Here is a 16,164-nt window from a genome sequence, read left to right as displayed (position 1 = left end):
AAATCCAAATGACAATTGTTTTTCCTAAAAACAATTGTACAAAATTATTTCCAGGTCGTACAACTGATATAGTGGTCAGTAATACTGTTATTCCTCATGAACTCACAGTTAACTGATGCAAAGTTTGTTGAAAGGATAATACTTCTTACAGTCTTCCTCTTCTGAGTAGCAGCTGTGAGATGCTTGGAAGACGCACACCTAGTAAACATCTAGTCTAGAGGAGGAGCTTTACTACTAAGAATTTGCAACACATTTTCACTTTCAGTTTCATACATTGTAAGTAGGGGGGTTGGGGCACCATGAGGTTAACCAAGTATAAGATTAGATAAGGGCAGTGGAGAACAGTGACACACAAGAAGTAACAAATGCCTCTATCTCCAGCAGAACTGCTTATCACTGTTGTTCATAGTTTGATAGAACATATATATTTGAGTAACATTTATAAAATTCATATGAAAGTTCAATTATGAAATATTAATACATTTTTTTAAAAGCTGGAGTCAGAGTAGGTACATTTCTACCGACTCCGACTCCAACCAAAACTAACTCTGACTCCGACTCAACGACTCCGACTCCACAGCCCTGGTTTCCATTATTTAGGCACATCAGGGGCTCTCCAAATGCGACATACCGTCCAATCTTAATTCCAGCTAATTTTGCAATGAAAAAGTAAAACGGCGCTCTTTCCCTTCGGAGCTCTGCCATGTACCCTGTAAGGCAGCGCTTACTGCTTGTGTTGGGGAACACTTGCTTGGCAACGGGATTCAATCACATAGGAAGAATTTTCTCCATTAAACAGTCCATGCGGTTTATTTTACTCAGTATAAACCGCCATGTTACATATCACACACATATAGTTCATAGTACACGGCTTTCTTCCTTTGACAGACACTACACCCACCAGTACTCCTCTGACTAGTTCCCGGGGGTGTCCATGCGCCATATCAATGTCTTTACTCATATAGCACTACCCAACATTAGATCCCAGTCTCTAATCATGCTGGACCTCACTTCGTCCAGTTACCGTGGGTGACCGCACAGTTCATAGTAACCCCTTTTGTCTGGAGTTACCTTACAGGAGCTCCTGCTCCACATGCTGACTCTTCATCAGTCCTGGTTCCCAGGGAAGCTGCCTTTCACGGGGTCCTTCTCCTTTATCACACAATCAACAGAGCAAGAGAAGTGTGAACAATCCCAAGACCTTTATTTAGGCAAAAATACGAAAGGTCCATATACAATCCACCTCACAAAGGATAACAGTCCATATACGCTTCTTTCTCTCTGAGGTGCTGTGTTCACATCATAGTTCCACACACAATCAATTAAGGCCTCTTTATTCAGTCCCTGGTCGTTCAGACCCAGGTCTCCGTCTCTCTCCTGTATACTGGATACAGTCCAATTTCTGTACTCACTCTGTGTGTGGTTCTCCATTTGCCTATGCTCTGTTGATCCCACCACTGCCACCAGTTGTCACGGGGTCCCTGTCCGGTATCACACAATCAACAGAGCAAGGGAAGAGTGAACAATCCCAAGACCTTTATTTAGGCAAAAATACGAAAGGTCCATATACAATCCACCTCACAAAGGATAACATAGTCCAGAAACTGAATGCAGTTCAGTAAGAGGATAAAAGCCCTGGTAGATGAGAGTCCAACAATCCAGCAGACAGAGGATAACAGTCCATATACGCTTCTTTCTCTCTGAGGTGCTGTGTTCACATCTAAGGGTACCGTCACACAGTGCCATTTTCATCGCTACGACGGCACGATTCGTGACGTTCTAGCGATATCGTTACGATATCGTAGTGTCTGACACGCTACTGCGATCCGGAACCCCGCTGAGAATCGTACGTCGTAGCAGACCGTTTGAAACTTTCTTTCGTCGTCTAGTGTCCCGCTGTGGCGGCATGATTGCATCGTGTGACACAGGTTGTATACGATGTGCGCACAGTAACCAACGGCTTCTACATCGCAAATACGTCATGAAATTATCGCTCCAGCGCCGTGTATTGCAACGTGTGACCGCAGTCTACGACGCTGGAGCGATAATCATACGACGCTGCAACGTCACGAATCGTGCCGTCGTAGCGATGAAAATGGCACTGTGTGACGGTACCCTTAGTTCCACACACGATCTGACTTCCCAGCTCCTGTCCTCCCCAGCCCCCTCCTTATGTCCAGGGGTAGTCAGACAGGTTGGACTGGTTTTCAGGCCTCCCAGACCTGACAAAGGTGCCTCGGGGATTAAGGCCCTACAGGGGGTCATTGTTTCAACAAGCTAGTTCAATTATGTCATTAGCATATTAGCAAACAGATTTATTCACTGACCCTGTGAGAAGACAACAATACAGGACTGTGGGGGCTGATATCAGATGGCAATCACAGCCATTCATCAATTAGCAAATAACTCATCCTACAAGTGAACACCATGATAATCAGTAAAATATGAATACAAATAAAATGATATCCACATACCATCACACTGCCTAACTGGGATCACCGTCCCGAACAATGCCTTGCTCACCAGGCCACCCAACAGTTCCAACCCTCAGAAGGACGGTAGCTTCCCCAACACTGTAGTCATCACAGGCTCTGCAGGTCCATGGCCTGACCCTGTGCTCTTCAGGAATCCAGTACTACTCCCAGGACCTTCCAATACAGAGACCATTCAGGACTTTACAGCTCTGAACATGTGACCAGACCTCAGTCACATGATTATATCACTGTCGCCACCCCCCATAGGTGGGAGGTGTGTGTGTGGTTAGCCAGTCCCGCCCAGCTCACAGACTAACCCTGTAAGCCCCTTAAAACTAAACAAACACTTGTGGGACTACAGGTCCCAGAACAACAACATTTCGGGCTTACAGCACAGAGGACATCCTCCGTCTCTGCGACACATACCGGCCATTCACAATGATGCCAGTTACTGTCTCACCATCACAGTTATTCCTGTGACTGCCATACACTCCCATGGCCTCTATATGCATCCGTGCATATCCTGAGGAGAACATACAGCGCACCCTAGCTGTAATAGGGGTCACTGCCTCACAGCCCAAACAGTGGTTTACCCTCACATATGGGGTATCAGCATAATCAAGACGAATTGCACAATAAACTTTGTGGTCCAATTTCTCCTGTTACCCTAGGTAAAATAAAAAAAATGGGGGAAAAGAGATCACTTTTGTGGAAAAACTATGATTTTTTATTTTTATGGCTCTACGTCATAAACTTCTGTGAAGCACTTGGGGGTTCAAAGTGCTCATCATCTAGAGAAGTTCCTTGGGGTGTCTAGTTTCCAAAATGGTGTCACTTGTGAGGGGTTTCTACTGTTTAGGCACATCAGGGGCTCTCCAAACGCGACATGGCGTCCGATCTCAATTCCAGCCAATTCTGCATTGAAAAAGTCAAACGGCGCTCCTTCTCTTCCAAGCTCTGCGGTGCGCCCAAACAGTGGTTTACCTGCACATGTTGGGTATCAGCAAACTCAGGACAAATTGCACAACAACTTTTGGGGTCCAATTTCTCCTGTTACCCTTGGTAAAATAAAAAAAATTTGGTCTGAATTAATTTTTTTGTGAAAAAAGTTAAATGCTCATTTTTTTTTTTAACATCCAAAATTTCATGTGAAGCACCTGAAGGGTTAATAAACATCCTGAGTGTGGTTTTGAGCACCCCTCAAAGTGACTTCAAATGTCAGATGGTCCCTAAAAAAATGGTGTTGTAAAAATGAGAAATCGCTGTTTAACTTTTAACCCTTATAACTTCCTAACAAAAAAGAATTGGTTCCAAAATTGTGCTGATGTAAAGAAGACATGTGGGAAATGTTACTTATTAAGTATTTTGTATGACATATGTCTGTGATTTAAGGGCATGAAAATTCAAAGTTGGAAAACGGCAAAATTTTCAAAACTTTTGCCAAATTTCTTTTTTTTTCACAAATAATCACAAGTCACATCAAAGAAATTTTACCACTATCATCAAGTACAATATGTCATGAGAAAACAGTGTCAGAATCACCGGGATCCATTGAAGCGTTCCAGAGTTATACTCTCATAAAGGGACAGTGGTCAGAATTGTAAAAATTGGCCCGGTCATTAACATGCAAACCACCCTTGGGGGTAAAGAGATTAAAGAAGTCTTATTTCTGGTGGGAAACTCCGTATCCTACCATAAAACCAGTATTTGTGCAGAACGCCTTGTCTTTTGAATAGAATATTTGTCCCAGTTATACAGAACACAAAATCAACCCACAGTCTATTTTATTGGTTTAGGTTATTGGCATCTATGAGGGTTTAGGCTATAATATGTGCATTTACCTTTCAGTTCTGAGGAAAGTAGGTGTCCATGTTTATCCAGTTGGATTTGCCCCACGAGAGTGTCACCTAATAAGAAATTAGTTATGAATGATTTTGTGGTGTATAATTTGTGTTGGTAATGAACAAAATAAATTTGTTCATCCAAGATTTGCTATACATCTACCAAAAAAGCTAAACAATGTAGTAATGTGGAAACTCGGTACACTTGTCACCAATATTGCAAATACGCCATCTTCTTCAGTGATAGTAATCTCTATACACTGCCATACTTCTGGCTACAAGGGTGATATATTCTATTCAGAAATCTGTAGAAATATGAGATATTATACTATAATGACTACAATACTTTACAGGGATTGTCCTCTCTCTGAATTCTCCTCTCCAGTTCTCCCTCTCCATCCCCCACTTGATCTTTGCAATGCACTTATATTTGTTAGCCCTTTTTCTCCAGTCTTCTGGAATGTGGTTACATGAGCTGAACTCCCCTGTTGTAATCTGGTTGTTATTGTATCACATTAACAAATCACGTGGATCTCCTTGATTTCTCAAGCTTAGCTGTGCTCGACGCTAGGACATCACAAGTTTGGGGCTGGGCATTCACCCCATGTCTATATCACTATATCCATGTCTACATCAACTGCTGATTTAGAATTTTCCTGCATCTATTACGACTGTGGGGCAATATCTCAGGTGGTGCGCCCATGGTGACATTATCAAGCTTCTGGGTTTGAACTTTTGAGCTTGTGTTTTGTGGTCGGCTTCTCTTTCCGCCGAGCCACAACAGACACACCTTTTTTCCAGGTGTTTTGGTTCTGCTATTCTGGCTGCAGTCTGTTTAGCTTAACACAGGTGTTTTCATTTGTCTGTCCTATCACCTTTTGGTAGTGGCTTTATATCCTTTCCCCCAGCTGGCATTTCCTGCTGGTAGTAGTTTTCATTTGGATGTTCAGCCTTTATGCCCTAAGTTAGAACCAGTCAGAGAAATTCCAGCTAGAGTTTACCTCTTTGCGGTTTCTATTATTTATTTGCACTTACCTTCTGTTTGTTGTGAGGTGGCATGTTCTCCAACAGTTCATGCTCTTAGCCTATGTGCCCACGTTGCAGAAATGCTGCGGAAATGTCCGCAGAATTTCCGCAACTCCCTGCCGTAGGTAAAACGCATGCGGAATTCGAATGTGTTTTCCCGCAAAAAAAACAAACGTTTTGCAAGCGCTTTTAGCTTGCAGAATGCTTGCGTTTTCCAAGCGGTTTGAAGCATCGCTTGGAAAAGTGATTGACAGGTTGGTCACACTTGTGCATAGTGCTTGACAAGTGTGACCAAAGTTTTACTATTGATGCTGCCTATGCAGTATCAATAGTAAAAGATAGAATGTTAAAAAAAATAAAAAATATAGTTATTCTCACCTTCCGATGGCCCCCGATCTCTTCAGTGGCGCTCCCAGTACATTCTGCTCCCAGGGATGCTTTGCGTGAAGGACCTTTGTGACTTCACGGTCGCGTGACCGCAATGTCATCCCAGGTCCTCCGCGCAATGCATCCCTGGGAATGGAAGCCGCCGCGTGCACTGCTGAGAGGCGGGAGGACTCCGGGGGCCATCAGACGGTAAGTATATCCCTATTTTTTATTTTAATTCTCTTTTTGACAGAAATATGGTTCCCAAGGGCCTGGAGGAGAGTCTCCAGACCCGGGTACCAGCCGCACATGAAGCGCTCATTTTACGCATGGTGGGCATAGCCACATGTGTAAAGTGAGCGTTTCAACGCAAACTTATTATTATTGTGGTCAATGTGAGATATAAAACCCTCCATTTTCATAACCGACGCATCATACAAATGTTACCTTTATGATGGAGCTCATCCAGTACAGCATGCAGCCCAGGGAATCCATGACTCCTCTGTAAGGCATAAAGACTGACCCACAATCCGATCACCGCTTCTCTTCCTTTGGAGAAAATATCCGGTAGTAATTTCTGGGCCAAGGTCTTTATATCATTTTCTAGACCCTGGTATGTCTAGAAATAGAAAATGAAAAAGTCACAGATAAGGGTCATTATGCAAAAAATAGGAAAAGGTTAACAAAGTTATTTCAGGGATGTATGTCTTACATATATTGGCCAAATATAAATATAAGGAATAGTGTAACAGAAAATCCGTTCCGAATCCTCAAGTAACAATTAGATTATTTCCCAGGATCTATTGACAGCAGGATTGTGACATGTGTGAAACTGTTCTGATAACCCATGGGCTACAAGTATACGGCACCGGCAGTTCTTGTCTCACCTGGACATCAGTGGTATTTCTGGAATGTAGTTCACCCAGAAGTAATCGAGGACTCAAGTTCTCCACAATGTGGAGCAGATCGTCCTGGAAATACTCATGTATTATCCGCAGAGCATGGTGTTCATACTGACACAGCTGCTGGTGAAACTCCTGGGTCTCATCAACTAGGAAATTAAGGAGACACAAGAATGAAATCTTCTAGAGCTGCAGAAGACCACGGCGTTTTATGTAGAATATTCTTGTCCTGGATCATTGTAGAAGCATACACTAATTTTGAATCCACAACCACCAAAAATTTACAGGCACAATTAGGAGACACTTTTTTTTAGACTTTTGGTTGAGTATTTTGACTCATTTGTAAAGTTTCAGCAAAATCATAACCGTTTTGGAAAAATCGCTGTATTAAGCTGCTAATACAAAATGTTTTTTATAAAGTCAATACTGGCTTTTATGATTGTTGCTTCCAGCAGTTGGTACTAGAGTACCTCCTCTGTGAAGAAGCTATTTGGATAGGCAAAAAGTAAAGAAATATAAGTACATACTTGTATAAAATACAGTACATCACAAAAATGGAGACACCTAAGCAGTTATTGTATTTATCTTTCATAAGGACACAAGACACAGTAGTTTCTCCATACTGTGAGGTCAACACGGTCTTCTAACTTCACCCATCTGATCCTAACTTCAACTCAAAGCAAAGAAAACAATATTAAAATAAATATAAAAAGGTATGATCATATTGTATATTAGAATTTTACAATCCACAACAGGAGGAGTAGGAGTCTGTGACCCTTAATTTGAGCAATTGATTTTATAAACAACACGTGAGTGATTAACTACAGCAAATCAGAAGGCAACATCATCAGTTCTCAGTTATGGAAGTTGCCTTTTTGACAGCATTACCCTGTGCACCTTCCTCCTCCTCCATTATAGTCAGGCCGTGTGGAGTCCCCAAGCAACAATAAGATGAATTAAAGGAGAAACGGAAGCGAATTCAGATGGGGAGAAGAACAGCAAGAGTGACGGGAATAAAAGCAAGAGCATAGGGCAAAGAGAGTATTCATTCGATCACAGGCCCTGTACGGGTGAAAACATGGCAACCTACCTAGCCATGACAACCATTAATTTCTGATATTCAGTTTGAGGATGTCCGGTTAAAAGGATGAGGCCTGTGTAATTTAATCCAACTGATACTTTTTTTTGCTTCCGAGGTAGGCCTCATCTCAAAGTGGAGAACACATGCCCGCTTGGCAGATCGAGACATACATGTGTAATGGGAGGCTGGGAGAAATTGCAATCAGCAGAGCAAGCTAATAATGAAAGTGTAAATGGCACAATGGTATATTTTTTGTGTTGTGTTGACCAATATTAGAGCAGAAGAGTCTAAATAATATCCTGCCCTTACAAAGGGCCACATATTATGATAAGAGGTCCATTTTGATAGAGGGAGATCTCTACTTGAAGGCAGTTTCTAGAAACATCTCTCCCTCTTTAAGGGCCTATCCTGTCCTGAATTACACCAACCAGTGTTGTGAATAAACTCTTTATCAAGCTTCATTTCCCAATGGTATAACGGGGGGATAAAGTTTTATCCCTTGAATCCAGCAATTGTTTGGTCACTATAGTGTTTTGTTAAGGTTCAAAGAATTGTGATGAATAAATAAATGCTCACACGACAATTGAATAAACTAATATGAATTTACTTAATAAAAGATAATAAATATAAACAGTCACTCAAAATAGCAAATAATCAATAATCATACATTACATTAGCATGGTAGGAGTTCATCACTGATCGTCCAGGAAACAAGAGGCCCAAGCACAAAGTGAACCTCTCTCATCCAATCTGTCTCTCTGTGTCTCCAGTCTCAGGCAATACTTCCATTTGTATGTTAAAACTGCCCATTGAATCTTATCTGAAGGCTTTTTTCATCTATATCATGGTATGTGTACTGAAGCCTTCAGGCCAAATAGATAAGAACACCACCTGGCATCCCTCAGGGCTTAATAAGTATCTGTCTAATTAACATTTACATTTGAAAAAACTGACCGTCACATCCAAACATAGATCAAGTGTGAACAGGTGCTGAACCTTAGAGTCACCAACTCCTATACAGTCAAGCAAAAAAGGCAGCACACTGCAGCGCTAACACATGAAAAAATGAAACACAGAAATTCCGAAGCTCCACACTAAATTCCCTTTGATGGTCACCTTCCTGCTCCTAATGCCCATCAAAAATTGACAGTGGTGTGCTTAACAGCAGCAATCGGAGCTTGGCTCCATCCATGGCTGTTAGATACAGTTGCCGACTGTGTAACATAGCCGGCATCTACGCTGTGCGGGACGGGCTCAGCTCCTGAGCTCTATCGGCACATGCAGACCCCAGAGCAAATCTTTTTTAGCGTTTAGTTCCAATTATATTACAAGCTGATTACCTATATCTGTGAATATACATACATAATGGTGGTGTCTACGTGACATGTTAATGTCATTTTTGATTGGTATTGATAGGAACCATCGGCGGTGAACTGATGAACTAAGTGAGATTTTGCTTGTACAAGCCAAAACTGAGACGCATTACTCAACAGCAGTTATAACATTGTTGTATGAAGGTAAGAAAACAAGATGATGAATCCTTACCATCAGTGGGAGTTATTATACTCATTCCTGGGATGTTTGAAAAATTCCCTGCAAGATAAAAAAAGGAAACTTTTAGAAGCAAAAATAAGATAAAAGCTGTTTTTTTCCTCTCCATGTATGAGAACAAATTTACTCCACAAGGTCAAGAAAACCTGTCAGATGATTCATGCTACCTAAACCACCAATCTCCATCTAATCATGTACACAGCATCCAGGTTCATGTTTCTGTCCAGCCGCTACACTGCTGCCTCTACCCGTGTACTGGTTCCCTATCCGTAAAATAAAATACAAAATGATGTTATCATGTTCACCCTCAAAGCTCTCCATAGTGCTGCTCCATTTTAAATCTTCTCCCCACCCTAATCCCCACATACACAATAGATTGCTTTAATTCATTTTCAGTAGGATTTTCTCCACGCAATGTACCTCATGTTGCAGTACCTCTGGCAGAGAGGGACGTGAATAGTTAAATGTTGGTGTAGAAGGTAGCCCATAGAGGAGGTAACTTTGGCCCAGCAGTGGGTACATCAGAGTTGGATTCAAGGATTCAATCCGATTGTAAACTCTAAATCTGTGGGTGTTCCCTGTTCTAGTCTCACACAGTTTATTCTTCTTTTGCTCACTATTCTTCTCAAGCACTGTTATAATTTACCAGATGGTAGCCCGATTCTAACGCATCGAGTATTCTAGAATATGTACAGTACAGACCAAAAGTTTGGACACACCTTCTCATTTAAAGATTTTTCTGTATTTTCATGACTATGAAAATTGTGCATTCACACTGAAGGCATCAAAACTATGAATTAACACATGTGGAATTATATACTTAACAAAAAAGTGTGAAACAACTGAAAATATGTCTTATATTCTAGGTTCTTCAAAGTAGCCACCTTTTGCTTTGATGACTGCTTTGCACACTCTTGGCATTCTCTTGATGAGCTTCAAGAGGTAGTCACCGGAAATGGTTTTCACTTCACAGGTGTGCCCTGTCAGGTTTAATAAGTGGGATTTCTTGCCTTTAAATGGGGTTGGGACCATCAGTTGTGTTATGCAGAAGTCTGGTGGATACAAAGCTGATAGTCCTACTGAATAGACTGTTAGAATTTGTATTATGGCAAGAAAAAAGCAGCTGAGTAAAGAAAAACGAGTGACCATCATTACTTTAAGAAATAAAGGTCAGTCAGTCCAAAAAATTGGGAAAACTTTGAAAGTGTCCCCAAGTGTAGTTGCAAAAACAATCAAGAGCTGCAAAGAAACTGGCTCACTATCAGCATCAATAGTAAAAAGTTGGTCACACAGGGTTAATAGCATCGGTAACGGAGTGCGTTACCCGCAGCATCACGCGGTCCGTTACCGCGGCCATTAACCCTGTGTGAGCGGTGACTGGAGGGGAGTATGGAGAGGGCACCGGGCACTGACTGCGGGGAGTAAGGAGCGGCCATTTTGCCGCCGGACTGTGCTCAACCCCTGCAATGTTTGGAGGGTGGGGGTGGTTGTTTTTATCAAGTAGATTGCACCTGTGCCGCTCCTAGCCTTTATCAGTGGAGGCCTGCTGCATCCTGCTGAGCGTGCATTTGTCATCAGACAGGGTTTTGGGACGGCCGTATCTCATTGTATGTATTTTTCTATGTTAGCTGTTTTTTGATATTAGTGGTAGGACCCGCAATATTATGAGGACCCTTGACGTTGGGTTGCGGGCTTACTTTATTTTGGGGAAAAAAAATATATACCGGTATATATATTAAACCAATACCTCATATAGTGTATGTGTTTATCGTATGCATACTTTTTTTGCACTATATCATATCCTTTTTTGCAGGATGTGGCCAGGCCTCTTTATGTTGGTTAGGTTTTTCTGGGGCGTCTGTCACTGTGTGCTGCATATTATAGTGCTGGGCAGCCCGCCTGTTAATACAAGGGGCGTCATTAATAGGTTGCATACCAGACACTGTGCACCACACTTATCAGTGTGACTGGCGTCCTATGTGAGTTATATCAATGTGCATTTTTTCTACTAGGCAGCCAACCCCTGCAATGTTTGGAGGGTGGGGGTGGTTGTTTTTATCAAGTAGATTGCACCTGTGCCGCTCCTAGCCTTTATCAGTGGAGGCCTGCTGCATCCTGCTAAGTGTGCATTTGTCATCAGACAGGGTTTTGGGAAGGCCGTATCTCATTGTATTTTTTCTGAGTTTTTTCTATGTTAGGCTACGTTCACATTTGCGGCCAGCGCCGCAGCGTCGGGCGCCGCATGCGTCATGCGCCCCTATATTTAACATGGGGGCGCATGGACATGCGTTGTGCTGCGTTTAGCGCCGCATGGCCGCAAGCGTTGGACGCAAGAAACGCATCAAGTTGCATTTTTTTTGCGTCCAACTTGCGGCCAAAAACGACGCATGCGGCGCAAAACGCAGCGTTTTAGCGTGCGTTTTGCCGCGTTTTTGGTTGCGTTGTGCGCTGCGGCGCCGACGCTGCGGCGCACAACGCAAATGTGAACGTAGCCTTACCAGTTTTAGGAATGGCCAGAAATGTTGGGTGGGACTGGGTGTTCCCATATCTCCACTTTCAGGCTTTGAACAGCCTAAGTAAGGCAGATCAGCTGCCTCAGTCTGTGTCTGTAAGTGAGAGGCAGGAAGACCTCTTTCTGTTGTGAGAATCTGGACATTAAACTTACTGGGTGAGCTCAATCTATGATATGTCCAATTTAGCTTTCTTTGCTGGTCTTTATGCCAAAGAAAAGGCTGTTTGTTTTTCTTTATGCCTGAAGACTATGAACTTTAATAAATCTTCTTGTGTGAACAAGACACTATGTGCTTGTGCGTGTACCTAATCCGCTGCCAGAGACCATGAATCCCCCTACAGAGCACAAGGTCCTTAAATATCATCTTCACTACATCTACGGGAGGTCTGTTTAGAGTTTAATAATGTTGGGTTATGGCCAATAAATTGGTTGGCATATAACTTACTGTAGACTGAGTCACTATCAAACTTACAAAATCCTCAGAGAAAAATACTCTGAAATAGTCAATTTCTGCAAGGCCTGAAGTTTCAAATCGGATTCCTGAGCTGCCGATAAAATCAGGAATCAGAGACTTATAATTTTAACGCGGTTGATCCACATGGGATCACTCATTGGGGCGTTGCGGTGCCTTCATGCTGGTTAATCCTTCTTGGGTGAGGAAGAAAATAGAAAAAAAAGTGTTGGAGGCAAGAAAAGCATATATCTCTGAGGCCATTTAGCTTTATTTCATGGGGGTAGTGTACGTGTGCAGAACCCATAGTCCCATCAGAGGCTAACTGGGTGTGAGAAACCATTGATATCTATGCTGTCTATACTGTGTGGACCAGCTGCTGACTAGAAATAGTTATGGGATCACGCAAGACTTGCGAGCTCGCCACTGCAATAAATAGTGTAGGAGCTTTCAGGAGCCAGAAATAGACAAGCTTGAAAATGCACATGTACATTGCCTTCCTTACACTCATATCTGTACGACAGCTCAGCAAAGTGCACGTTTTCAGCAACATGTAAATGATATTTCTGGGAATCTCATGCATTTAGCTGGTACTGTATCAGGCTGCGGATTGTGGTCTTGTTTTTTTCATGGACCCACAGACTTGCATTCCCAATTTTTATCCAACCCCCAGATCAAAATCGGACACATTTCCACGATTTTTCACGGACCGCATGGTCTATTCAAAACCACTGACATGTGAACAGCCCATTATAGTGACTCATGTTGGTTAACACACCAGGTGTATTTTAACCCCTTAGTGACCGAGCCAATTTTGACCTTAATGACCATGCCAAATTTTACAATTCTGACCTCTGTCACTTTATGAGGTTATAACTCTGGAACGCTTCAACGGGCGGTGATTCTGAGAATGTTTTCTCGTGACATATTGTACTTCATGATAGTGGTAACATTTCTTTGATATGACTTGCATTTATTTGTGAAAAAAAACAGTAATTTGGAGAAAATGTTGAAATTGTTGCAATTTTCAAACTTTTAATTTTTATGCCTTTAAATCAGAGAGTAATATCGCACAAAATAGTTAATAAATAACATATCCCACATGTCTCCCTGACATCAGCACACTTTTGGAAGCATATTTTTTTTGTTAGGAAGTTATAAGGATTAAAAGTTGACCAGCGATTTCTAATTTTTCCAACAAAATTTACAAAATCATTTTTTAGGGACCACCTCACATTTGAAGCGACTTTGAGGGGTCTATATGATAGAAGATACCCAAAAATGACACCATTCTAAAAACCGCACCCCTCAAGGTGCTCAAAACCACATTCAAGAAGTTTATTAACCCTTCACGTGCTTCACAGGAACTGAAGCAATGTGGAAGGAAAAAATGAACTTTAACTTTTTTTTCACTAAAATTTTACTACAGATCCAATTTTGTTTTTAAATTTCACAAGGGTAACAAGAGAAAATAATGGCAAAATGTGTTGTACTATTTCCCTGAGCATGTCGATGTCCCATATGTGGGCAAAAACCACTGTTTCGGTGCGCAGCAGGGCTTGGATGGGACGCAGCACCATTTGACTTTTTGAACGCAAAATTGTCTGGAATCAAAAGCAAACACCATGTTAGGTTTGGAGAGCCCCTTATGTGTCTAAACAGTAGAATCCCCCACAAATGACCCCATTTTGGAAACTACACCTAATATGATAACATTAGGTTGTTGTAATATTGAAAAAGTTCATTTTTTTAATAAAAATCTCGTTTTAGTCCAAAATTTCTCACATTGCCAGAGAGAAGACCAAAAAGTGGACCCCACAATTTATTACCCACTTTCTTACGAGTACAGTGATACCCCATATGTAGTCAAAAAGTTCTGTTTGGACAAACAGCAGGTCGCAGAATGGAAGGAACACACTGTGAATTTTGGCTCTATTTGAAAGATTGTCATTTTTGCACAGCCTGTGTAGTTGTAGAGCAATACAAATCCCCCATTAATGTATTTTTTGTAAATTATACCCTTATACCCTGTAGGGAGGTAGTGAGTAGTTTCATACCAACATTTTTACGCAGTTGATGCAACACAAGTTTGAAAATTAACAATTTGCATTTTTTCCACTGTCTCTTTTATGATTCTTTTTTTGTACGTTCTGAGGACCACACCTCTAAGTTTATTGCACTCCTTTTTCGGTGTTCAAAAATATATCCACTAAGGCACCAATGTGAGTTCTGGACACATGGCCTATAATAATAGACGACACACCATTTGGTATTTTGGGTAAAATGAAAGGAATTCCACGACGCATTCAAAGCTTACAGAGACATTGAGCTACCAAACAAGAAAATCCTTCCAGGATTTATTACTCACAGAGGGCAGCATGCCCCTAAAAACACATTTGCTGATTATAAAACTTGGTCTTGCTAACAAAACCGTCGTCTTGCAATTGCTTATATTGGAGCAGGAAGAATAAACTGTACTGGAATGAAGGGAAAAATGTGGAGGAAAATGCAGCCAACTATGTGGCAAAACTGAATTCGTTCCAAGATGCAAGAACACTAACAGGGCTGGAATGACAGAGACTTTCAGAGACTCATCTTACAACATCTGTTTCTCTCCATCAATCCTTATGTGAGAGACAAATGTGCCAATAGACGTGGTACACCATTACAGGTGCCCGCCAAGGTAGGAACCGCTATATGCATAAAACACCCAATCCCCTCCAGAATCCTGAAAGTCTTGTCTGGTACAGGAGGTTTGGCAAGAACCATACAGTAAGGGTATGTTCCCATGGTCAGTAAATGCTGCGGGTTGGATGCTGCATACATTCGCAGCGTCCAACCCGCAGCGTCCAGATGTTACAGCATAGTGGATGGATTTCAAGAAATACCATGCGTCCAACTTCCCTGTGGAGACGGACATGCGGCGCATCTTCTCAGACCACACCAAGTCTATTTATCTTGCTGAGAAGATCAGTCTCCGCAAGATAAATCTCACCCGTACAATGTATAGGACGCGGTGATTCCGCACACTTCAATGAACACATGCGCAATCAGCTACGTTCAAAAGCCGGCAGCACTTAAAACAAAGTGGACATGTGCTGCGTCCAAAGCGCTGCCTAATACTGACCGTGGGAACATACCCTTAGGCCTGAATTGTATAAATACGGAACAGCCTCATTATTAGAGATCCTCCAATGATAAAGCCCATATCACCATTATCTATATATATATGAGGCATCGTGATTACTCGCTAATCCCGCCCCCTGCACAGTAGCTCCACCCCCACCACATCACCACACATAATTCCGCTCCCACCCCATTACCACACACAATCCCGCCCCCCTACATTACCACACACAATCCCGCCCCCCACCAGATTACCACACATAATTCCGCCCGTCCACATTACCACACATAATTCCACCCCCCACCACATCACCACACATAATCCCGCCCCCCACCAAATTACCACAGATAATCCCACCCCCCACCACATTACCACACATAATCCCGCCCCCCCACCACATCACCACACATAATCCCGCCCCCCACCACATAACCACAGATAATCCCGCCCCCCACCACATCACCACACATAATCCCGCCCCCCACCACATTACCACAGATAATCCCGCCCCCCACCACATCACCACACATAATCCCGCCCCCCCACCACATCACCACACATAATCCCGCCCCCCACCACATTACCACAGATAATCCCGCCCCCCACCACATTACCACACATAATTACACCCCCCACCACATCACCACACATAATCCCGCCCCCCACCAAATTACCACAGATAATCCCACCCCCACCACATTACCACACATAATCCCGCCCCCCCACCACATCACCACACATAATCCCGCCCCCCACCACATTACCACACATAATCCCGCCCCCCCACCACATCACCACACATAATCCCGCCCCCCACCACATTACCACAGATA

The 16,164-nt window shown here is 42.6% G+C and overlaps 1 protein-coding gene across 4 annotated transcripts in view; it reads right to left on the bottom strand.

Moving 5' to 3' along the window:
• Nucleotides 1-16,164, bottom strand: part of LOC143770567 (NACHT, LRR and PYD domains-containing protein 3-like) — a 75,884-nt gene that overhangs the window by 31,033 nt on the left and 28,687 nt on the right. For all 4 annotated transcript variants that reach the window (XR_013214664.1, XM_077260319.1, XM_077260309.1 and 1 more), the window contains exons 2-5: nucleotides 9,236-9,283; nucleotides 6,595-6,758; nucleotides 6,155-6,326; nucleotides 4,316-4,381 (exon numbers count right to left, since the gene is read on the bottom strand). Coding sequence is in view for 3 of the 4 variants with exons in the window: in XM_077260319.1 (XP_077116434.1) it covers nucleotides 4,316-4,381; nucleotides 6,155-6,326; nucleotides 6,595-6,758; nucleotides 9,236-9,260 (427 nt within the window). In the remaining variant the exon portion in view is untranslated. The remainder of the gene's footprint in view (nucleotides 1-4,315; nucleotides 4,382-6,154; nucleotides 6,327-6,594; nucleotides 6,759-9,235; nucleotides 9,284-16,164) is intronic.

The sequence above is a fragment of the Ranitomeya variabilis genome, chromosome 1 (assembly GCF_051348905.1).
Source record: "Ranitomeya variabilis isolate aRanVar5 chromosome 1, aRanVar5.hap1, whole genome shotgun sequence".
Classification (NCBI taxonomy): domain Eukaryota; kingdom Metazoa; phylum Chordata; class Amphibia; order Anura; family Dendrobatidae; genus Ranitomeya; species Ranitomeya variabilis.
Note: the sequence above shows the minus strand (reverse complement) of the source record. Positions and strands in the feature narration are given on the sequence as shown.